This window comes from Indicator indicator, chromosome 13 (assembly GCF_027791375.1).
Source record: "Indicator indicator isolate 239-I01 chromosome 13, UM_Iind_1.1, whole genome shotgun sequence".
NCBI lineage: Eukaryota > Metazoa > Chordata > Aves > Piciformes > Indicatoridae > Indicator > Indicator indicator.
The window spans coordinates 14408842-14433343 of NC_072022.1; the positions used below are offsets into that span (position 1 = coordinate 14408842).

Below are 24502 nucleotides of genomic sequence, written 5' to 3' on the forward strand. Positions count from 1 at the left end.
TGATGAGGGTTCAGCAATCACAGAGCAAATCTCTAGAGCTGCACCCTCTCCCTTTAGCATGAGAGTTCTGAGATTTTTGCTGTCACTGTTTGACATGGATGTCCTAGTGTAAATGGTGGGAGGAGATGAGAATTTTAACAACTCGAACTAGATAAAAGAAGAAAACACTCTTATGTAAACAGGCAGAAATGGCATGAGGGTCATCGGTTCTCTTGGCAGTGTCTGACTATGCTTTCTGCCACTACAGGCTTCTCTAGTTGTGTGGGTTATCATCCTGAGGTTCATGGGGGACCTGCCAGAGCCAGCAATGTTTGCCAAGAATGCCACCACCAAGAGCAGCTCTGTGATGACACAGATATATGACACAATTGGAAAGAAAAACCAGGTCCAGTTCAGAAATGACAGCCCAAATATGGTGAGAGGAGCAGCTTATGTTTGTATTTTCATTTGCTTTCCTTGGTTTCTCTGCTCTTCTGCCAAGAGTGAGAAAAGCAAAGGAACCCTTTCATGCTACTGTACTCAAAATGCCAGAAGTTCAAAATGGCCCCTTAAGTCCTGGAAGGACATTGCAGCTCCTTCTGGCAGAAGGGGAGGAAAAAAAAAATCTCAATCTGAACATCTTTGCATCCTTCAGGAATCATTCTGGCTGTACATTAAACTAATTTGCTATACTGGTAATGTGTGTTGTAGAAAGAAATCAGGAAGGATAACAAGATTTCAAAGGGGATCTCTTCCCTCAAGCTGAAACGGTCATCCAAGTTTACAGGGAAGGTAAGAAGCAGAAATATATTGCTTCCCATGAGCTTTTTGCATGGAACTGTGTCTTCATCTTCTGAAAGATGTTAGTGACAGCAACCTCCCTGCTGAGGACTTGTTCCCCTACCATACCAGTGCAGCTGTGTATGGGATACCTGGTTCACTTTTCCTTTGAAACTATCCCCATATGCACCACTGTCATTCATTCTCTGGCAGATAAGCTCTATCCCCACTATGAGAGTGGCTCATGAACACAGGGAGCAATTTCTTATTGAGAATTACTACTGAGAATAATGTTCTTACAGAACAGTTTGCCCAAAGCCCTAGCAGACTGAGAACTATCAAGTGCTTAGAGCTGTACAGGACAGTACAAGGAATCACAGAATGACAGAATCATAGAATGCACTGGGTTGGAAGGGACCTCTAGAGGTCATCTAGTCCAACCCCCAGGGAAGTTGTAGCCAGTAATAGTGGTGTAATGCTGCATTTTATGAGTTATTTTGAGAAGGAATGGGCAAAATACAGCCTGTTTCTAACTGCACCGAGCAGAAAGTTTTAGCCTCAAAGACAGAGAAGGAACATCTCTCATTTCTGGGAGAGCTGCCTGGTAAGAGGGGAGGTGTCTAGTGCACTCTAGGGTTCTGCTTGGTTTCTTTCAGGTGGCAAACCAGCTAAGAAGTGGAGAAGAGGCTTTCCAAGAGGACAGCTCAATCACTGAGAGACCTATGTCCAACCTAGAAAAAGTGCACTTCATTATTGGCAATGCAATTCTGCGACCTGCCATCAGGTAGGAAATTTGTACCTCCTTTCTAGGACCAGGCACCCATTACATTAAGGAATTCCAGCACCCCCTTTCCACAGTCCTGAGGCATTTTCTGAATGTCTCACATTTATTTCTGGGGATTCCTGAATGAAAACCCAAGCTAGTCACATAGAACTGAGATTGCAGACCACACACTTCTTCCAAGGATGGTGCATCTTTATCAGAGGGGACACAGAATGACTTCCTTACTGCCTTTTCTGGTATCTTCATGTTGAAGTTAGGAAGAAGTTGTTCACAACAAGAGTGGTGAGACCCTGTAATGGGTTGTCCAGGGAGGTGGTTGAGGTCCCATCCCTGGAGGTGTTTAAGGCCAGGCTGGATGAGGCTCTGGCCAGCCTGCTCTAGTGTGAGGTGTCCCTGCCCATGGCAGGGGGCTTGGAACTAGATGATCCTTGTGGTCCCTTCCAACCCTGACTGATTCTATGATTCTAAGTTTAGGTCAGCTGTCATTATGCATGGCTTTCTGAATACCCCACAGATATGCAATGGGGCAGAGCTCAGGGCTGTAACTCAGTTACAACTGAAGGTGAAACACAGCCCTAGTATGATGGAGAAGAAACAGAAGAGTAAGAGATACCAAGTTCATGTACACTAAGTATATGAGAGGTATTCATACCCTCAATTTCTCAATTCTCTAATGTTAAACCCTCAAGCTGCATCCCCTAATCAGAGATTGTTGAACATCTGGCTTGCTGAGTATATCAGCCACTAGAAGAAGAAATCCTGCTTACAAGTGATACAAGGCTGGACCTTAGGGCAAGCATGGTATGAGCATTTGACAAAAGCTGGTTGATTTTGACCTAATACTGTGGATTCTGTCCTCCATTTTAGCTCATTTCAGCTTACACAATACTTTTCTGTAACAAAGTCCTCAGGCACAGGCCCTGCCTTGACCACAGTCATCAAATGCATTCCTCTCTACATAGTTGCTTTGTTTTAGTCAAAATGCTCACCCAAAGCAGATCCTCAGCTGCAAAAAATTGCCTTCAATCCACAGCCATGAGCTGAGAGAGTATGCACTCCCTCAGTCTATGTTTCATATGTCCTATTTGTTAACAAAAAACTCATCCACCTTGTGTCCTCCCACATTTTACTTGCCAAATGTGTGTTCCAAGAGCCTGGAAAATTTAAAATTGTTTTGTTTCTATGAAGATTTTTGTGTCTATTTCCCATACGCCCGTGCTGCAGGCAACTTGCAATTTTCAGAATCTCCCTCTGAAGCACCCTTTCCTCCATTCCTGTCCAAGGACTCACTCTAAGTTTACTAAAACTACTAAATTAATTGAGGTGTTCCTCTATCCTTATCCCCAAGTCCACATATGAGCAGACAGACAAGAGCCATGAGAGACAAGCCACATACTGTAAAAGAGCTTAGAGCAAGTTTCACGTGTGGAGGGACATTTCACAGCTGTATGACCCAGCAGTTGTTATCCCTGCACAGTCCCCCTGCTTATCACAGGAGGTAATCCAGCACACAAATTGAACATGAACTGCTTGAGTTACAAGGAGTGGCAAAGGACACTACTTGTACCTTGAGCCTTTTCCTGCCAAAGCCAATGACACAGCTATTTCCTGTGGTACATTACATTCCAGGTGGTCTCCTAGCGAATGTGGTTAAACCTAGCTCAGAACCAATTCTTCATGCTGCAATCATGCCAAGCTTGTAGTGAAAATGTAGCCAAAGACAGTTCAGACAGTGAATCACTATCTATTGCTTTCACATGTTTTATTACAGAGATGAGATTTATTGCCAGATTTGCAAACAACTCACTGAAAACAACAACAGGAGCAGCTATGCTCGAGGCTGGATCCTTCTGTCACTTTGCCTCGGTTGCTTTCCTCCTTCAGACACATTTGTGAAGGTACACTACTAACCTTTCCTACAGCAGCTACAATGCCTTAGCTGATGTGGTTTCTTGTGTATTGCTGTTTTGATACAGCTAGCCACAGGAACTGCCTGCCATAGCACCTGGTGCTGTGATTTTAGCAGAAACTCTCTCATCTGATATGCTTACCAAGGAATTTAAATAAATTATTGCTCTACTCCCATTTAATTCTTTTTTCATTACATGCCATACAAACTCGATTCTGTTGTTGATCACAGTTCTCATTTTAGATCCGTAATCCGCAAAGAATCTGGCAGATTTTAACCTCTCCAGTTCTGCCTTTCCAACATTTAAAAGATATCTCCAGTTATAATTCTAGTGATTAAATATACTCAGAAGGCCAATATAAAATCACCCCCCATATTTTACCAGTTCTCACCCTACATGTCCAAGCCCTACAAAATCCAACAGAGATTTGGGCTCTTATTCATTAATTTCCAAATTTAAATGGATGATAAATACACTTCATCACAGGAAAAAAACAACCAACCCGTGGCTCCGACTTGACATCAGCCTTCCTCCTAGATCTTAGAGGCAAACAGAATACATAGATATACCTGAATCTTCATCTTTGCTTTACTGACACCCTCGCTCAAATGATTAATCTAATCATAAATGCTGCTAAATGGACACTACTTAGAAGAAGTCAGACACAAGCCATAGACATATTTTGACACCAGTCATCATCCAGAGCTGTGAACCATGCAGAATTCATGAAAGACATGACCATACCTTATCCCTAGGAATATTCTTAATTCTTAAAATAACTAGGTGACTGACCCATGCTTGCACTATATAGAAGTATCTAAATACAAGTCCATGCTTACACCATGTTATCCAAGATATGAGCGCCACACAAACATCAAAAGTTCAGTTTATCTAATCCTTCTTTACCAAAATCCAATCTTAATCATGGACTTTGACTATTGATGTTGTCAGAAAATTTAGTAAAACTAAAATTACCCATCATCATCAGTCCTAACCTGCAATTATCCCTGGACTCAGCACTTTTGTTCATACCGAATGTCGCAGGACTTCAGACTCTTCCACTGGAAGCAGCAACCCTTGCTCCAACCTAAGAATAAGAATAAAGTTTCCACTGTCCAGTATTTATCATGTTGTTAAACATGGTGAATAGGCTGCCCAAGCTCCACAGAATAAGGGAAAACTTGGCGTCTCAGACCCCCTTTTTCAAAATACCAATTCCATCCCTAACTTTTAATACTTTCTTGTGAGCTGTAAGCTAACTGATTAGTACATTAGCTGCATATGGTTTCTAATTTTTTATGAACATTAGTGTTTTCTAACTCATTGTTATGCTCTCTGCATTCAAGTACCTCTTGAATTTCATCCACCATGGGCCCACAGGCTATGCCCCATACTGTGCTGAACGTCTGAGGCGTACCTATGTCAATGGAGCACGGACTGAACCTCCAAGCTGGCTGGAACTTCAGGTAGCAACTCCTTTTTTGCTTTATTATATTGGTCTGTGTCATTTTAATACTAGATTGTGTCTACTAACCTGTGCTAACAGACTTCCTAAGTCAAATCACGGAAGACAATTGCACAAGGGGATTGAAAACCAGCCGTCTTGGTCTGGGCAGCTTCTTAGATAAACCTCTTCTGCCTATACAGTTAATCGAAGCCTGGTGGAGGATTTAAGTCAAAAGCTGCCAACACATGATTCGCAGGGAGATACCTCCATCCACTCAGGAGCCACAGGCCATAACCACATTCTGAGGGAAGCTCTTGCTATCATTTGTGAACAGAACTGAGCAGGGCGTATGCTTTTAAAATGGAGAGAGGTGGTGTGTTTGACAGGGCTGTATCACCCTCTCGGGAGCTTTTCTTTCATGTCATACAAGTAACTAGAAGTCACACTACATACACCCGTCATTCAGTTGAAGCCCTCAGTTCAAATCCTTCCTAAATCTGAGTGAGCCTATTACCTAACACACATTCCCTGGGCAAAGTACTTGCTGCAGGCCATCTCTCCACTGATGCATGTGAGGCTGTACCCAAGTCACCAGGCCAAACAAGGCTCATGAAAAGTCTTATCAGTCCACACTGTTGTGTGATAATCAGCACCACTGAGCTGCAGGAAGGAGAGAATTTAAGTCCAGTGATGCTCCAAGGATGTAATTTATATTCAAGACTCACCATGCATTGAAGAAACTGCATGGGTGTTAGAGATGCACTTAAAGATTCCTGACTAGGGTGTAGTGTGTGAAGCTCTTAAATCTAATTGCCTTCTTCATTCTTCATAGAAAAGTAAGGATTGTCCATAATTTGTTTCTCTCATTTAACTCTGACTTACAGGCAACAAAGCAGAAGAAACCCATTATGTTTAACGTCACCCTGATGAATGGCCAAAGCATCACTGTCCCTGCAGACTCTGCTTCCATAGCCAAGGAGATCTGTCAGTTCATAGCAGATAAAATCAAACTAAAAGATGTGTTTGGCTTTTCACTCTACATTGCTGTATTTGATAAGGTAAAGTGTTGAAATATAGAATGAAGCTCCCTTCTCATTCTGTGGAGGTGCTGCTCTCCACCCAGCCACACTGAGGACTCCCTCTGACTTTTGGAAGCATCCCTGTCCCAGTCCTATGCTCAATCCAAATCAGTTCTGAATCCCAGCTAAATCTCAGGATTTTATAATCCTAATCTGCCTTTCTGTGGCAAGCCACTTAGCAACTCCTGCTGTAGGTCTGCAAGGTTTCTTTTGCCAGGTCACATAACTGACAAGTGTCCCTGCTCCCACGCATGGGCAGTGCAGCTCTGTACTTTCCCCCATGTTCTGAGATCCCACCTGATTGTCATGCATGCAGCACTCGAGAATTGCTGGAGCAGGGTGAAACTAGCAGATATCACCTACTAGGGATCTCTGCTCAAAGACATATTTCCCACCTGTACATTACTTTCTTGTTCTGTGTTACAGTGCCCCTATCATGTGGCTTTGAAAGCCAAGGTCCTTGCCAGGGCTGCCGCTCTTAGCTCATGTACTGGCATTTTAGCTTCTCTTTCCCTCTGCTTTGTTTTCATAGTACTGTTCTAGAACAGACACACAGAGTAAGATAACATCTTGGTGTTCAGAGTTCAGTAGCAAGTAAATTAATTCAGAGGTGACATTTTTATTTAGATTACAGAATCAGTTGCATGTGTGCTTAAGGGGATATACGGGAAATAAGCAAAGTACAAGAAGAATAGAAGATTGCACATGAGAGCTGCTTTGTCTTAGCTTCCAGCTTACTTTTCCCAATACCATCCCTGTGCATAAAAATACATACATTTACCAAAGTACAACTTGCACAGCCATCTGCTTACCTTTGCAGAGTTCTTCCTACTGTCAGGAGCCCAGGAGCTTTGGGTTTATTGTCCTTCACTCAGATCCAAAGCAGGCATGCCAGTAAATGCAGATTCCTTTGTTGTAGGTCTGGTCACTGGGTGGAGGACGAGATCATGTCCTGGATGCCATCTCTCAGTGTGAACAACTAGTGAAGGAGCAGGGCACACATGAACGCAATGCTCCCTGGCGCCTCTACTTCAGGAAGGAAATCTTCACCCCCTGGCACAACTCCCAGGAGGATCCCATTAGCACTGATCTCATTTACCACCAAGTCATTCGCGGCATCCGGTTTGGAGAGTACCGCTGTGAGAAGGTGGGTCCCCTTATTCATCCTCCTAAAGAGACAAAACTGTATTTACATTTCCCACATTGAAAAGCAGAAAGATGAAAGAAGTTTCTAGTGGCTGTGAACAATCCTTCCCTTCTTACTGTACAATTTCTGTCCAGGTGATTGTGCCAGCTGTCACACTGGCAGTTGTAATAATCCATAAATGCTGCAACTTCCAGCTCTTGTAGCAGCTGGAGGCACAGCCAAAGGGGCAATTTGTGTCCTTTTAAAATATCTTGTGATGGTTTGAAACTGTCTTTTTAATTTTTCCTTTGCAAAGTTCAAGCAGAGAAAGTGAAAGAGTGTAAATAAGTCACTATTGGGTGTAAGAAAGCAAAATACTGATTGTTCTAAACACTTCCATTGGATAGATAGAAATGTTTAAGAACTATTACTCAAAACAAAGTGGGCACTCTGCAATCGGGGCAGCTTGCTGGGGTGTCTGGCTGCTGTTTCTTCTTCTCTTCTAGCTGAAGATAACACACTGACTTTGGCGAGCTAAGTTAACAACTTTTCTGCTTTAGCTAACACTGCTTTCTGCCAGGGGGGTCTTGGGGGGGGAGACCCCTGGGAGAGAGGCCGCTTTGGGGGGAAGCAAAGGGATCTTGGTTGTGCTTTTCTGTTGATTGTATATATTTGTAAATGTTGTGAATTTTGTATATTTGTACCTATTCATTGCATTTCATCATAGATTGTAGATTTTGCTTGTAAATACAGCTTTCATTTGCTTCCAGACTGAGCTAGCCTGGTTGTTGTTGTTGGGGGGGGGGAATTTCAGCTCACATATCTTTACTAATAATTTCTTTGATACTATCTATGACTGCATGAAGTTTATCTCTCCTTGTGCTGGATGACTGTCAAGAGTTATCCATACAGAAATGGAGAAAACTCTATTCCTAAACTGGCTTCAAGGCTAAATGAGGATATCTGGACTTTGTGACACCTTTCTATGCCTGTTAATGAATCAATTTTCTTCAGGAAGAGGATTTGGTGGAGATAGGTGCAAAATATTGTTACATCCAATTTGGAGATTCCATCCACAACGAACTTGTGCAGAAAGTGCTCCATGACTGTATCCCAGTGAAACAGCTGAAGTCCAAGTCCCTGGAAAAGTGGGTGAGCCTTATAACCTATGCACATGCTAAGGTAAGATGTTTGATTGGCCAGAACAGAAGCACCAGCTTCTATTCTTTTGCCATTTCCATTTACAAATACTCAGTTGGGGGAAGAAGGAAAAACATCTCCATTTGTATATATAATCATAGAATCAGTCAGGGTTGGAAGGGACCACAAGGATCATCTAGTTCCAAGCCCCCTGCCATGGGCAGGGACACCTCACACTAGAGCAGGCTGGCCAGAGCCTCATCCAGCCTGGCCTTAAACACCTCCAGGGATGGGACCTCAACCACCCCTGGACAACCCATTCCAGGCTCTCACCACTCTCACAGTGAAGAACTTCTTCCTTACACCCAGTCTGAATCTCCCCACTTCCAGATTTGCTCCATTCCCCCTAGTCCTGTCACTACCTGATATCCTAAAAAGTCCTTCCCTAGGTTTTTTGTAGGCCCCCTTCAGATACTGGAAGGCCACAATAAGGTCACCTCGGAGCCTTCTCCTCTCCAGACTGAATAGCCCCAACTCTCTCAGTCTGTCCTCATAGGAGAGGTGCTTCAGCCCTCTGATCATCCTGGTGGCCCTTCTCTGGATGGGTTCCAGCATGTCCATATCCCTCTTGTAATAGGGGCTCCAGAACTGGACGCAGTACTCCAGGTAGGGTCCCACCAGAGCTGAGCAGAGGGGGAGAATCACCTCCCTTGACCTGCTGGCCACACTTCTCTTGATGCAGCTCAGGATCTGGTTGGCTTTCTGGGCTGCAAGTGCACATTGACAGCTCATGTTGAGCTTCTCGTCCACCAGCACCCCCAAGTCCCTCTCCTCAGGGCTGCTCTCCAGCCAGTTACTGCCCAGCCTGGATTGGTGCTTGGGATTGCCTCGACCCAGATGCAGGACCTTGTTGAACCTCACGAGGTTGGCTTGTGCCCACCTCTCCAGCCTGTCAAGGTCCCTCTGGATAGCATCCTTTCCCTCCAGCATGACTGCTGCACCACACAGCTTGGTGTCATCAGCAAACTTGCTGAGGGTGCACTCAATGCCACTGTCCATGTCACCGACAAAGATGTTAAACAAGACTGGTCCCAAATAGTATATCCCAAATTAGGCTGGGGGAGTGGACAACCTTTCCACTTACTCTTCCATATAGGACTCAGTGGGGAGGAGGGCAGAATGAAAAATGCATATTTAAACTCTGAATAGATTATTTTTTAAAGGCTCTCTATCTCCCATCTGACAACTGAGTCATGATGGGTATGGGATAGAGATTTGGTTTTGATCTGGAAGTTGATTAACTGAATTATTTCCATAGTACCCAAAGTGTGGTGGACTCTGAACAGATCAGTCACTTGGGATCTGAGCGAAATTTGGAATCCACGTGCCTGTGGGTAGCCTCATCTGCATGTTGCTTAGGGAGGATGCTGTTCCTGATTTGACTTTCTCTAGGTACTCTTGACACCAGTAACAACAGAGTACTGTTGGAAACCTCTAGGATCAGGCCTGCTCTTTATTGTCCACAGGTCATGCAAATTAGTTTTTACTGAGAAAATCTTGGGTATACTTTTATACTGCAGGCCACATACACACAGGACCGTCTCTCCAGTCAGACTGTGAAAGAACAGCTTGTGGATTTTGCTCGCTTTCAGTGGCCTTTGCTTTTTTCAAGATTCTTTGAAGTCACTAAGTTTTCAGGTAATACTTGGAACCAGGTAGTACAGCTCAGATCAACAGAGAAGGACTTGTATAGCATTGATAAGGAGTTTTTTTCTGCATTTTCAGGTCCCAGCTTGCCCAAGAATCACTTTATCGTTGCTGTAAATTGGAAAGGTATCTACTTCTTGGACGAGTCAGAAAAGCGACTCCTTGAGCTGACCTTCCCAGAGATAGCTGGCATCCACACCAACAGGCGAGTGCCCCAGAAATACAAGATCTGAGCCTGGAAAGCTGGTTTAGCCTACGTCTGGGAAACAGATACAGACAAGTTCTGAGCGGCCTGTTAAGGAAACAGTGAAACAGCTGATTTGATGGAAGGAAAGGTGATCCTGCTTGGTTAGAAAAGTGTAAGGATGTACAGGCATGCATTAAGAATGGCTCAAATAACTAACACAGTTCAACCATCATCTGTTTGTGTGCTGGGAATTCATAAACTTCTCAGGTGTGAGGGACACAAACAGGGTAACTGAGGGTTTGCTCAGGGCACACATCCTTGCATCAGATCACTCAGAGAATAGAGTCTTGCATACATAAAACATACCTCCATGAGAACTATCACAGATTTAATTAGTTGCCCAGTTACTCCAAAAGAAATGTGTTCTTTTGTCTGTAATGAAGCACTTTGGTACAAAACATGGTGAAGTCCACAGTGAACCTGAACCACTTCAGTCCTTCACACCTACCAACTTCTGAGAAGTCAAATTTAGAACTACCAGTACTCACTGTAAGGGGGTTGTTTGCAAGGAGGTGTAGGTACCTTGGCTGTACCTGCAGATGGGCCTGTATATTTTTCAAGTGCTCTGGTAACAAATTGTTCAACGATATGTAGGGCAGTGAAGTCATTTGGACAGAGCTGCACTCTCATCACGCTTCGTGCCGAGGAGTTTGTCCTAACATCTGTAAACAGCGTTGTCATTGCTGAACTGGTGGTCATGTTCCTGGAAGGCCTGAAGAAGAGATCACGATTTGCTGTGGCAATGCAAGAGAAAAAATCCCCAGGTAAGTCTTACAGCTTTTCTATAGGATAGAGAAGAAATCTTGAGAGAACCCACAGCAATTGTTTGAAAGAGCTCAAAGAGGGAGAACTTCAGCAAGAGTCCCTTTGCTGCATACATAGTGATAAGCACAACAATACAGAACACAAGGTAATGTCATTGAATACCTCTGCATACCTTTCCTTCCTCCTTATATTTCCATGCTTTGTTTATATCATACAGTGCCCAACAATCCAGCCTGCTTAAGTAGGATGTTGGATCATGGATTCCAGGAAATACTTTCACAAAGGTTGTAAACTGGAATTTTCTATGAAATATGGTTATCTGGAACAGACAAGAGGGGATTAAAATGTGAACATTAACATCAACTACTTACAACCACTGAGTTTCTTTCCATGCTTTGCTGCCACCTCTAGACACAAAGTCAGCATCCATCTGAATCAAAAGGAGTTTTGCCATTGCCCTCAGCAGACTGAAGTCAGGCTGTCAGAGGAAATTGAAATGATTTCTCTGAAGTGTTACTGGATAATTAGTCATATTTACATGAATCACTTTCTATTGCTAACTGAATTCAGGCCTTCAAAATACAATTCCCTTGTCTTTCATGTTGTAATCCCTTCGCATATTTTTGGACTGTCAAGCCTGAACAGTACTCCCTTTTCTGTTTTCCAGAAGACCCTGCGATTCTGTCCTTCAAGAAGGGAGACTTACTAATCTTTGGAGAAGACAAACGGCTGGATGGCAACTCTGGCTGGATCTCTGCCCAGAATGAAAGGACAGGCAAAACAGGGAATGTATTTTTGGAAGACATCTACATCATTCCTTCTCTCACAAAACCTTCTAGTCAAGTGCTGGTAAGAAAAGCTGAGCACTCTCTTTGAAGAGACTAGAAGATAAATTATAACAACTTTAAATATGATTACATTTATAACTGGAAGTTAATTGTTCCTCCAGAGTCAGACAAGTTCTGTTTCATTGCGTCCTGTCTGAAATCAAAACTAAACTTAGCCCAAACTCTTAAGTAGAAGACTGTGCCTGCACAAAAGCAATGACTTGCAAAAAGCCAGTCTGTTCACCTTTATGGATTTTGTAGCAATGGGTGTGTATCTGAATTTTCCTGCATTTGCACTGGGCTTAATTGGTGATCATATATTATGTCTCAGGGGAAGCTCTAAGTGTTTGCTGCTGATTTTGCCTTCAGTTTTGGAGTTTCAGTGTATTAAACACTGTGCTAACAAGTAAAAAGCTGAAAAGGCTGATGAAAAATACATCAGTGATAAGCAGGTGCATGGAAATTACTTCCTTGAGCTGATTATTCCCAAGTCTTTCCTGAGTCTTGGAAAATGCTGCTTAGGGGACAAAACATCACCTGCAGCACACAGCACTTAAGTTTTGTATACACCATCTGCTCAGATATGCTGAGTAACACCTGTCAGTCTGTGCAGAGACCTGTATCCATATGACATCTCTACATGGCTGTGTCATTCCAGAGTTTGCTGATGATGTCCCCAGAACAGAGGAGGACAGCTTCACACACCTCTTTCATGGATGAACCTGATGAGGAGAATCCCAAAGTGAAACCTTACACTCTAGAGGAGTTCTCCTATGAACACTTCAGGTGAAGCTCCCTGTGTAGTTTGCACCCTTGGAAAGTTCTTGTGGATATTCAGTGTTCCTTAAAGCCTATGATGTAACCCATTTCTGATTAGGTTTCTTTGCTTTGTTCCCTGTAATTGTGACTTTGGATGTGCAGAAATTCTGGCATATGGTTTACTTGTGTCTTTTGTCTGCAGAAATGCAAAGTGAAGGGTAGAAGAACCCCAGCTGGACTTACTTCTTTCCAGCAGGCCCTACTCTTACTTCACACTTACTTCAGCACTTACCAGCTAGCAAAGATACAGGTCATCTCAGGTCTCAGAAACAAAGGGAAAAATTAGGCTTCTAAAAGCTCTTCTTTTCACAAGCCCTCTGGATCTACACCAAACTACATTCTCCTGTTCTTGTTGACCTGCATAATCAAAGGAGATATGAGATCACTGTCTTGGGAAAGAACATGCCTAGAGATAAGTCTTAGTGATAGTGACTTCCTACATTTACAGCAATACTGATCCAGTAATTTTGTATTGCTTGCACTTGTCTCCATGCAGGACTCCCGAGAAGGAATCCATCAGCAAAGCTGTTCTGCAAAAATCCCGTGGGCGCAGTCAACTGTGGGCACACTCCAAGGAGCCCTTGAAACAGCCCTTGCTGAAAAGAGCGTGCACAGACCCTGATCTTCGGGATTTGGCCTGTCAGGCCTTCACTGATATCCTTTCACTCCTCTCTTTGGGATATGAGAACACAGTGGAAGGAAGAGCTAGCTACCTCCTCTGCTGAGACAATACTACATCCACATTATAGACCATGCATTTACATCAAAGTGGGGAGTATCTGCTATTTCCCTTGTCTACAGAGAAAAGGCTCCTATTGCCCTCCAAGGCTCCACAACCCCTGACAGCTCACATAATTCAGAATGTGGCTTTAGGAGTGAGTGAGGGTTATCGCATATGCCCAGAGCAAGCAGCTAATGAAAGTACAAATCACAGCCAAGCAGCGACTGCTGCACAGGGAAGGTGGGTAGTGGACAGGCAGGGAATATGTTCCAGACTTTTCTAACAGTATTTGCTACTTAGACATCAACAGAGTCACTAATGTATTAGGGTCTGGGTGAGACTTCCAATTTACCTTCCAAAATCAGCCTGCTTTTGTCCTTAACAGTGTGTTCACCTATCATGAAATTCATGGGAGACTATCCCTCAAAACAGACACACTCCTCTGTGGAAGTCACTGACCAGATATTTGTAGCAGCTATCCAGGAGGAGGTCTTGAGGGATGAAATTTATTGTCAGATTATGAAGCAACTGACTGAGAACAGAAACAGGTACTTGCCTGGGTGTAAACTCCCTGCTTCTGCAGAGCCAGGGCTCAAGTGCAGGTAGTGACTGGGATCCCACACAACACTCTCAAAAGAGCAGGGGCAGAAGGGAAGGATGGCCAAACGCTGGAGTGACACCTTTCCTTCCCCTTTTTCCAGACAGTGCTGCAGGACTCACTTTTGGAGAGCATTCAGGACCACTGACTGGCAGTAAAAGGCCACTGAGCAGGACCCTTACTCATCTCCCTTGAGCTGCTGGTTTGCTCCCACCAGTGCTCAGTGGTCATCTCTGTGCAGTACGGTGTGAGGTGGGCAAGGTGTTACTGAAGCCCTCTTACTCCTCAGGCACTCTGAAGAAAATACGGTAGTGCACAGAGTTCTTACATGCTGTCCGTGCCTTCTCTGCCAGCCTCTGTTTAAGTTTCTCAGTGACAGCATTTCTCTCCCATAAGCACACGGTTCACAGACCAGCTGTTACCACCAGTGAATATTTTGGAGTAGTTACATTAATTCGTTTACACCACTGCCTTGTAGAACAGAGTGGTTACACAGGCCATAAGTAAGTCCCTGAAACAGGCTGGTATTTTCTTCCCCATTCATAAAATGATTATTTAACCTGCTTTCCAGGGGAACTGAATTGCAAAAAGAAGCTTAAAATAATACTAATTATTAATGGTTTATAAATGGTTTCTCTGTTTCTAGCTTCACTTTCACTACTAAAGTTAGATAAGAAGCTTCTCTTTATTTTCTCTTACTGTTCCACAAAAATTAAACTTGGTGGAACTTCTACTGTGCATGTAACTATTAAATGGTAAATTTCCTTGTGTGCAGTAAATCTCACAGGTTATTTAACACATAGTCTGTAACCATGGTGCCAGTGCCATGCTAATTTAGTCCTGTGAGCCATTTTAGTGTTTTGAGAGGGATCACTGATACAGAAAAAACAATGCTTGAAAGGTGGCTATTTCCATATATTTTCATTAGAACAGCCAGAACAACAAATCTTTCATCCTTCCCAGGCTACTGCATTGTGGACCATGTCCTGTTCTCACACAGACACAAACACTGCTGATCTATAGAGTATAAATGGGATTAAAATAGTGTGTCTTCATCTGCAAAATTGGTAAAGTAAATGGGAATAAAGGAAGCCAGGACCTCTTTATTCAGCAGAGTCTGGTGCCCATTTAGAGGCAGACCTGCTACCTTTTCCAAACAAAACCACTTAACACCATATAGTGTCTCAAATAAATCCCTGAGACACAGCTGAAGTGTTTTCTGCTCCTGGCTTTGAAGGCAGAATGACTGACCACCTCCTGGCTGCAGTGCCTTTCTTATTGATGAGAGTGAGATGCCAGTAAGAGCTTCAGCTGGCATATTTCAGAGGTCCAGAGGCTAGAAGAACTGGCTTTAGACCTGACAATGGTACAAACTTGATCTGGAGTCTTTAAGATCTGTAAGTACCTCATCACACCATGCCACCTCCATGCTTATTTTTCAGAGCAGGAGCATGCACAAGGGAAAATTCAATTGCTTGCAAAGTGCTTGTGGCCTGAGCAAAGCTGGCTAGCACGTAGGGATGGTGAATACAAACAGCTGATAAAGCACAACCCAGATACATGTCAGCTAGAACAACAACTTTGGCTTTCCAAGAGGATGGCACCAAGGTCACTGCTGCCAAGATGACTGTTATACTGGACTTAGATTTACTCATGAGATCTGCAACTGTTGAGAATATTTACTAGCCAGCATCATCTGTGTGCAGGCTGTGGTTGTTGCACAAAAAATGGCTGCTAGATCCCATGTGAAGACTCTGCTGATTTGCAGCTCTGGGCTGAATGGCACAACATACCACGATGAGACTCTTGTTTCTCTTCCTTGTTGCTGGCTTGTGGTCAAATGAAGAATTCTATGTGGTTACAGCAGAACTGTTCGCTTTGTGTTCGCAGGTACAGCGTGACCAAGGGCTGGCAGCTCCTTTGGCTCTGCACTGGCCTGTTCCCACCCAGCAAGTCATTGCTGAAACATGCCCAGAAGTTCATCGAGACACGTCAGAAAGAAACACTGGCCCTGGAGTGCAGTCGGAGGATTCACACAGTGATGAGGTAAACAATCTGACACAAAGCCAGCCCAAAGTGTGAAAACATCATTAATCAGGTTCCAAGAAGCACATGAGCTAAGATATTGAGATTCCTCCTTTCCTTTCTCTCTTTGCACCCTTTTTAAGAAGTGATCATTAATTCTCATAGGCACTCTGAACCACTAAGAGAGATCTGTGTCACAGTTTCACAGATTTTGCAACATTTAAAAAAGTTCAGCATCACACATAATCACCTGGCTCCCAGAGCTGGGTATTTCACATATGCTATATGGTACACAGCTTGAAATGAAATCTTGTGTTGTCATTAATGAGGTCCTGACTTTGCTTTTCCTTTGGTGAGGCACTTGTCACCCTTAGATGTACCTGTAGATTAGTTTTGAGTTTTTGAATCTCAGTAGCCCAGAGCTGTAAATGTGCAGATACAATTACTACGTTTTACTCATAGCGGGGTGGCACTACTGAAGTCACTGACATATACAGAGTGATAATGTGGCCTTTCTAGCTTTCTGATAGTGAAGCAAAGCAGATCCATGCTGGGAAGAGAGAATCAACACGATCAATTCCTATTCTTAGAAGAAACTCCTATGAACAAAGCCCTGACACTTACATGGCTGCTCACAACACAGCACCTCACAGTCCGCTAGGCATTAGTGCAGTCCTAAGGAGGGTTTTGAAGCAACAAGGCCTCCAAAACACAGTCCTTCCTGATCTTCTCAATGACTTGATGTAATGAACATGGCATAACCAGAGGGAGTGGAAGGATTACCAGGATTTCAGGAAGGATTACCTAGACTAGGAGAAAAGGTTTCTCTAGATTCATGCAGACACTGAAATTACCCAGCTTGACACTGAGAATATGAGTGCTTTGGCATCAATGTTAACCCCAGCCTTCTCCCTTTTGATGCTGCTGTGGCTGCCTGCCACAGACCTCTTCAGTAAAGAAGTTGCCTGACGATTTTTCCCTCTAGCTCCTCTCCCTTTCTCTTAGGCTGGCCTCTGTTAAGTCTGTGAGCCTGTGGGTCAGACTGAAAGGGAATGCTAGCACAGTGGCTGTCCCTCTTGCAGTGGATGTTTTTTGGCACTGCTAGGGAAATTAGGGAAATGTCACTGCACATTGAACTTGCCTTTGTAGTGCCTAAAAAATGCATGGTGAGGAATGCTATTCATTGATTTTTTTTTTTTCTATGAAGAAGACTGAAAAATTCCTGCCTCCCAATATCATGTTGCTATTCATGCTCCAAGCTCTGCTGAGTTGTAAAGAGCTTCGTTAGAGTGGGGAAACAGGCAGGCAAAACCTGAATGGGCCATTTGGGAGAAGAATTATGTCAAATATATATATGCCCCACATCTGGGGCCTGAGAAGATAAGAACAGGAACAAAGACAAATGTTGTTTTCTAAGATAACTTTTAAAAAAATTAAACCTAAGATTAAGTCTGCATCTGCTGAAGATAACAGAACAGAATGGAGTATTTCAGTTTGAAAGGACCTACAATGATAGAATCATAGAACTGTTTCAGCTGGAAAAGACCTTCTAGATCATCTAATCCAACTTCTCCCCATAAATAATCTGCTTTCTTTGGGAGGGGAGAGCAGACAGCTCAAAGGACTCACCTACAATACATGGAGCAGAGGCCAGCTGAGCCCTTGGGTACACCTTTTCCTCTATAAACAGCTTCACAGCTTCATCCTCAGGCTGCTGGCCAGGGAACAAGCAAGCACCATACTGGGTGTTAAGCAGACCTTACCTTGGCAATGAATCCCTAGCTGAAACTGCTAAGAGAGGTGCCCCCATGCCTCCAGCCAAGCTGCTGCACATCGTTGAACTCCCTCTACTGCAAGATGAGGAACAGGTCCACACTCCTTACAATGCCTGCACAGTAACAAAGCACATGCTGTTCAACTTGGTTATAGTCAGGTTTTCCTCCTCCAAATGGTACTGCTCATTTATTTAATATTAAAAAAAAGGTTTTAACTCCACACAACTAAAGCCAGATGCCAGACTGAGCTCTCTTCCTGAGAGATTGGCCCAGTGGAAGAGAGGAGTTTGATTCCTAGGCTTCAGCGTACAAAATCTCCAAACAGCCTTCTCTGTGACACTGAGGGCAGGCAAATACCAGCCCCAGGAGGTAATGTGCTTGATTTGTCCTCACTTCAAATGTTTTTGCATGACTCACTTCTGGGCCAGTTCCTTTGCTTTAAAATGCAGCTCTGCTCTGGGATTGTATAGCTTAAGAGCTTCCTGAATCACTGGTTACATGCCAGCTCTTATATAAAACGTAAGGCTTCTAGCAGTCCTCCAGACTTTTCTGGTACTTTTCTCCTGAGCTGTAACTCCTTTGGCATCTGAATCCATCTTTTTGCTGACACAAGAATAAATAAAATTCATTTCTCCTTCACACTTCAGTAACAGTAAGGAAAAATGTTGCTGAATACATAGGAGGGGTAATAGTACTAGCTAGGAAGGTGCATTATTCATGCAAGCCTCCTTGCAGAGCAGAACGGACTTTTTCTACACATGTGAGATCTTCAGTTTCTTGCCGTTAATACACTGAATCTGCACTGGGGTGAAGGTTCATTGGAGCCCACCTCATCACAGAGTAGTAGCTTTTGGATGGAGTCTGCTGATGGGACAGACTACTGTTTTTAAATCCTCCAAGATTAAACATGTTACACTGACTACTCTGATGGTGGTGGCATTTTCTAGGAGTGGCTCCAGGAAGTGGGCACCTCATCCTGTGGAGGTTGAGGCCATCTTACAGAACAACACTAAGATCTCACACAAGATTTACTTCCCCAATGAAACAGAACAGGTAAGAACTTAATTAATTGTTTTCCCAGCCCTGACCATTTTCCAAGCCATAATGTGTTCATGTAGGAGCACATTTCAAGGCACTCAGTCTCTCTCCTCTATGTAACACACGTCTCGTTATCTCACAGACATTTGATGTGGGAACAAACACCAAAATCCGGACTCTGTGTCAGAACATCGCTTCCAAATTGCAGCTGAGCTCCTGGGAAGGTTTCAGCCTTTTTGTGAAGATTGCAGACAAGGTAACTCTTCTCAACCATGGCAGGGTGGCCAGACTTCCCCCTCCTCTTACTTATTTACCAGACCACCTGAACAACCATATATGAAACCAAGCAACAAAGCAGGTTGTTACTGTTTCTGCCTGAGGGGATACAACCTAGACTCAAACTTTTACCACCTGATAATTGAGTTTCTTGAAGAAGCTCCCATCAAAGTGTCTGACATAGTTGCTCCTTGGTCCGTCTACCAGTGGTACAGATAGTATTAAAAGCAGAGACGATGCAGGCTTTCTTTCAGCTGCTGGGATGGTAACAAATTTCATGTTGCGCACTGCTGGATTCAGCCCTTTCCACTCAGGCTTTGCCCAGAAAATGCACTGCATGTGTACAGTGCCCACTACTGTTAGGGAAAGCAGTGGCTGACCAGCACCAGCTGATTGCTCTCTAGTTTCTCAGAAACTTGCCTTGCCTGAAGCTTGGGTTGGCTGCCTCACTGAGAGGTCCCTGCACTGTCTTCCTGAAAAGAGGTATCCAGTACATACCAACATTTGACAGGGAGTAAATAGCTAAGAATAGGGTAAGCATCTTCAGCTTGATTTCAATAAACAGGCTGGAAAGAAAAAAAAGCAACGGAAAATGAAGTAAAAATCCCCACATGAAACATAAACCATTTAAGCCTTCCTGCTCCTATTTCTCTACTTCTTTCCTCTTGCCTCTCTTTCCTGCTGTAACTGTGCTCTCTCACCGTAGACAGGGAAAGAAAGTTCAGCCCGATACTTGAGTATGTTGGCACACGCAGTATTTTATATGATCTGCTAATCCACTCTTTCCCCCCTTCATTGCTTGGCCTCTTTTCCAGGTGATCAGTCAGAATGAAGCAGACTATTTCTTTGACTCTCTAAGGCAGGTGACAGACTGGAACAGAAGGAACAAACCAGGGAAGGATGGTAAGGAGAACGCCAGCTTAAGATTGTACATGAGATACTCTGTTGATCTGAGGAAATAGCAGATTTATCCAGTAGGATTTAGTCTATCTTGGGTCTTGGATGTGGCAGAGCCTTGTTATACCATCTTAGTTTGCACATACACAGTTCCTGCCTGCACCAGCAGTAAGAGCCAATGACCTGATGCATCCTAGAACTGGCCATCAGAATCACTAGAACATCTTTGTAGGGGCTTCTCTCCAGGAGTTTTAAATTGTTACTAAAGACTTTTCTTGACCTGTTACACCCAAAACACACAGCTGGATGCACAGTAGTTAGCTAGGTTGATACTCTTTACTGTCCAAGGCTCATGCATTGTCAGATCACATGTGTTAGCTGATATGTGAACAACACTACCATTTCTTGGGTTGTTAGAAAATTGTTGTCCAGATTATTACTTGTGATACCAAAGCACAAGTTGTATTGCCAGGGGAACACTTTTTAGAATAAAACAACATAACACTAATGACAGCAAATCTTTGCACTTCACCCCATGTATAACATACATTCTGAAATCTAATCAAACTCAAACTCCACTCAAACTGCACATTCATTTATCCTGACCTTTGCTTATTTTAGGATATCCAAGGTTCAACTTCCTGAAGCACTAAGTACCCAAGATTTTCTGATTTCCTTCTTCTCCCCACAGCTGATGAAGCTGCTAACAGCTCTGAAAATCACAACATGACAGTGCTAAATCACAATTCATTTCTATAAACATGACCATCAGGGAATGTGCTTGCATCAGTGTAACAGAATTCAGGTGTGCTGCACATCAGCAGACAGCTGTCATGAGCATCAAGAAACACTTATCTTTCACCAAGAAATAAGTTCTTCATCTCTGTCCAGGAACTGACAATTAATTACTTTTCTTGGTCATCTAGTAATTTTCTAATTATTAAAACCAGAACTACATTTCTGAAGAAACTCAGAAGCCATTTAAAAGCTGCAGAACTCTACAGTGACTGAGAGAATACTAACAAGATGTTGTTTCCTTAGGAGCTATGTCTGTGGCCTATGAGGTATACTTCATGAGAAAGCTGTGGCTGAATGTAACTCCTGGGAAGGACCTGAAAGCTGATTCCATTTTTCATTACCACCAGGTAACCAGGTCCCTAAAGCATAAATACCACAGCAGGCAACATGATACAAGAAACTTTCCTGAGAAAGCAAGCCTGATGGAGTATTACCATCTCCCTCACCAAGGCCTGCATTATATAGAGCCTCCAGAGGAATGTCTCTGAAGGGAACAGCTCAGCCTCAGGAGCAGATTTATTTCTCAGTGCTCACATCTTAGGAGTGCAGCTCCCTTATTTAATTAAGTTCCTGTAAATGCTCTTCTTTCTCCATAATTATGGAGAATCATACAATGGGTTGGGTGGGAAAAGACCTTTAAAGATCATCCAGATAACCTCCAGAAGGAACCAAAAGTTCTCAAGATGTGCTTGGACTCTGTTTGGAAAAACTCACATCCTTACCGCACAGATTTAGAACGTGTAAGGCAGGGTTTGCTCCAGCCCGTTACATCTGGATTCAGAGGTGGTCTCTTCCAGGAATTGCCGAAGTACCTCAGAGGCTATCACAAGTGTTCCAAGGATGAAGCTGTCCAGCTGGCAGGCCTGATTTATAAAGTGCGCTTCAACAATGACCGCACGCAGCTGGCAACCATCCCCAAAATCCTGAAGGAGCTGGTGCCAGACAATCTGTTCCGAGTGATCTCACCAGATGAGTGGAAGAAGGTAAGAACATCAACTTGCATTAATCACACTACTTCCTCAGAGCATTATGAGAAAAGAAAGACACTGAATCACACTACGTTTTTGATCTGACAGTCTTTAAAAGCACTGTGGAGGGATGCTACTGGATATTACTGTTTTACCTGGAGAAGAGGAGGCTCCGGGGAGACCTAATAGCAGCCTTCCAGTACCTGAAGGGAGCCTACAGGAAGGATGGAGACTGTTTGTAAAGGCCTGCAGTGACAGGATGAGGGGCAATGGCTTCAAACTAGAGAAGGGCAGATTTAGATTGGATAACAGGAAGAAGTTCTTTATTATGAGGGTGGTGGAACACTGGAATAGATTGCCCAGGGAGATGGCAGAGGCCCCTTCCCTGGAAATATTCAAGGTAAGGCTTGACGAGGCAACCTGATCTAGTAGAGGATGTCCCTGCTGACTGTGGGGAGGTCAGACTAGATGACCTTTCAAGGTCCCTTCTGGCCTGGACCATTCTATGATTCTACCTATTACAAACCAAATTTTGCGCCCTCTCTACCAAAGCTCTGAAAGGTTTCTGCAGTCTTGATGACTGATTTGAGATGTTCCTTGGAGATACTAATACATTTTCAATGCCCAGAAGAAGAGTTAGATATAGGCAAGTTAGTGATGGGACTGGGGATTTGAGGACCTTATAGAGAGACAGGAAATTAAGATGTGTTCTAAATATTTCACAGTTTGGCCAGTAAATCAGTCACCTTGAATCATCTGCATACTCAGAGCAAAAGGTTCTTCTATCCATCAAAAGCAAGAAAGTTGCAGCAGGTAGTTATCAGTCCACCAAGAAAGACACAGGACACTATTTCAAACAGAGGGAAAATTCACCCTACTCATTTCAGCAGAAAATGTGATACATACCTGTGGATGTTGAAGTCTGGCTGTCTGAATTTTGTTTCATCCCATACTGTACTTCAGCTCTGAAATCCATTCCCTTGGGCTCCTGGACTTCCTTCACCCAGCCCATTAGCAAGGCACACTGGGGAGGTTCTGGCTCTGCCTTGCCCCATGGCATGGTAGGCTACTTTCATTTTCACAGTCTTCTGTTGCTGTGGGCAAAAGACTGATCTTGGTGATGATTTCATGCTCTCTTTAATCCTAACACTGGAAACCAGTGAAGAGGCTTTGTATTCCTTTTTCTAAACAGAGCATTACTGCATCCTATAGTAAACATGAAGGAAAAACTGTGGATGAGGCAAAGATTGCCTTCCTGAAAATCATACACCGGTGGCCGACATTTGGATCAGCCTTTTTTGAGGTGAAGGTAGGTTTAAAGGCTTGTATGAATGGCTTTGGGGGATATGAACTGACTGTAATGCCACATCTGTGCAGTAAGAATACCTTATAATCCTAAATCCCCATCATCTACTGAGGAAGACTCAATTCCTTGAAAGCGGGAAGATGGGTTCTTTATCCATTCTCAGTTATGCTTGTTAATTACCAGATATGGTGGTGTTCCACTTTTAAACCCTAATATTACCACTATGTAGTATTTGTAGTAAGGGGCTTTTAGTATTTAATTGTCCTGTCACTGTTCTCCACAACAAAATGCTGCCACATCTTGTATCTCTGAGTCTTCTTCCCTCAGAACAGAACTGTACCAATCTTATTCTACAGTGGATCCCTCCAGGAATGATTTCCCGCTTGCTACCTTTAATTTGTCCTCACTAGGCTTTTAAGTGGTGTGCAAACAACCATTAAGCAAACCACCATGTCATCAAATAGCCTAGGAAATAACCAACCTGGTTCTGCTTTTATGTAACAGCTGCTTAAGTCATCAATACATGGCTGAAAAAAAGTCACCCTTAGCAATAGTTACATAATACTGAAAAGCTTTATATATGAGTGCTTATCTGGTAAAGAGAACAAGCAGCACTGCTATGGAAAATGTCTTTATTTGCTGCTTATCTTGCTCTGTTACTCGTTTATAGCAAACCTCAGAGCCAAACTTCCCAGAGATTGTGCTGATTGCAATCAACAAACAAGGAGTCTCAGTGATACATCACAAGACAAAGGTAACAATTGCTTCTCCAGAATCACTATCCATTTTCTGTGTGAAACCAAAGAAAATGCTATTGCCTCAATCACTTTTTTGCAGTTTCTGCACTAGGAAGGAAATAGCATGGAGCACCTCTGAACAAAGAATTGTTAATCATAATAGACTGGGGCAAAGTAGCAAGATCGGACAGATGAATGGAGAGTGCTCCATGGAATCTGCTTCAGAAAAACGTTTGCAGGAAACCCAAGGTGTCTAAAAGATCAGGTTGAATGGCAGTGTTTACCTGTTCTCTAACCCAAACAGCCTGGTCTTACCAAGTTCCTGGGCAATATGAATATCACTATTTGCTTTTAATAAGAAAATCAATATCCAGTGAGTTACAGATTATTGTAAATACAATGTCACTACAACTAAGGCACAGAAAGGAGATCTCACTACAGTGATTAAAACTCAGCTGCTAGATGAAAATACAATAGACTACCAGTCTGGATGGAACACCTATCTTGGTCCACTGTGTTTCTAAATTAAGTGAGAAAGAAAAAAAATTTCTCTGGCTTTACAGGTTTTCTCACATTCTCATTTCAGAAACATTCTATAATTCAGTTTCTTTCCTCTTACAGGAAATTTTAACAGTCTACCCCTTCAACAAAATCTCCAACTGGAGCAGTGGAAGCACATACTTTCACATGACAATAGGGAACCTGGTACGAGGAAGCAGGATCTTATGTGAGACATCTCTGGTAAGAAGAGTT

General features: G+C 43.2%; 1 protein-coding gene across 1 annotated transcript in view; it reads left to right on the plus strand.

Moving 5' to 3' along the window:
* MYO7B (myosin VIIB) overlaps window positions 1–24502 on the plus strand; it is a 46321-nt gene that overhangs the window by 21038 nt on the left and 781 nt on the right. The window contains exons 24-47 of the mRNA XM_054385721.1: window positions 248–415; window positions 691–771; window positions 1416–1543; window positions 3315–3441; window positions 4800–4919; window positions 5785–5958; window positions 6899–7126; window positions 8120–8287; window positions 9826–9943; window positions 10031–10157; window positions 10794–10963; window positions 11632–11813; window positions 12450–12577; window positions 13107–13264; window positions 13726–13879; window positions 15820–15975; window positions 18677–18782; window positions 18910–19023; window positions 19859–19946; window positions 20982–21085; window positions 21536–21721; window positions 22899–23015; window positions 23683–23766; window positions 24371–24490. Of these exons, the coding sequence (XP_054241696.1) occupies window positions 248–415; window positions 691–771; window positions 1416–1543; window positions 3315–3441; window positions 4800–4919; window positions 5785–5958; window positions 6899–7126; window positions 8120–8287; window positions 9826–9943; window positions 10031–10157; window positions 10794–10963; window positions 11632–11813; window positions 12450–12577; window positions 13107–13264; window positions 13726–13879; window positions 15820–15975; window positions 18677–18782; window positions 18910–19023; window positions 19859–19946; window positions 20982–21085; window positions 21536–21721; window positions 22899–23015; window positions 23683–23766; window positions 24371–24490 (3306 nt within the window). The remainder of the gene's footprint in view (window positions 1–247; window positions 416–690; window positions 772–1415; window positions 1544–3314; window positions 3442–4799; window positions 4920–5784; window positions 5959–6898; window positions 7127–8119; window positions 8288–9825; window positions 9944–10030; window positions 10158–10793; window positions 10964–11631; window positions 11814–12449; window positions 12578–13106; window positions 13265–13725; window positions 13880–15819; window positions 15976–18676; window positions 18783–18909; window positions 19024–19858; window positions 19947–20981; window positions 21086–21535; window positions 21722–22898; window positions 23016–23682; window positions 23767–24370; window positions 24491–24502) is intronic.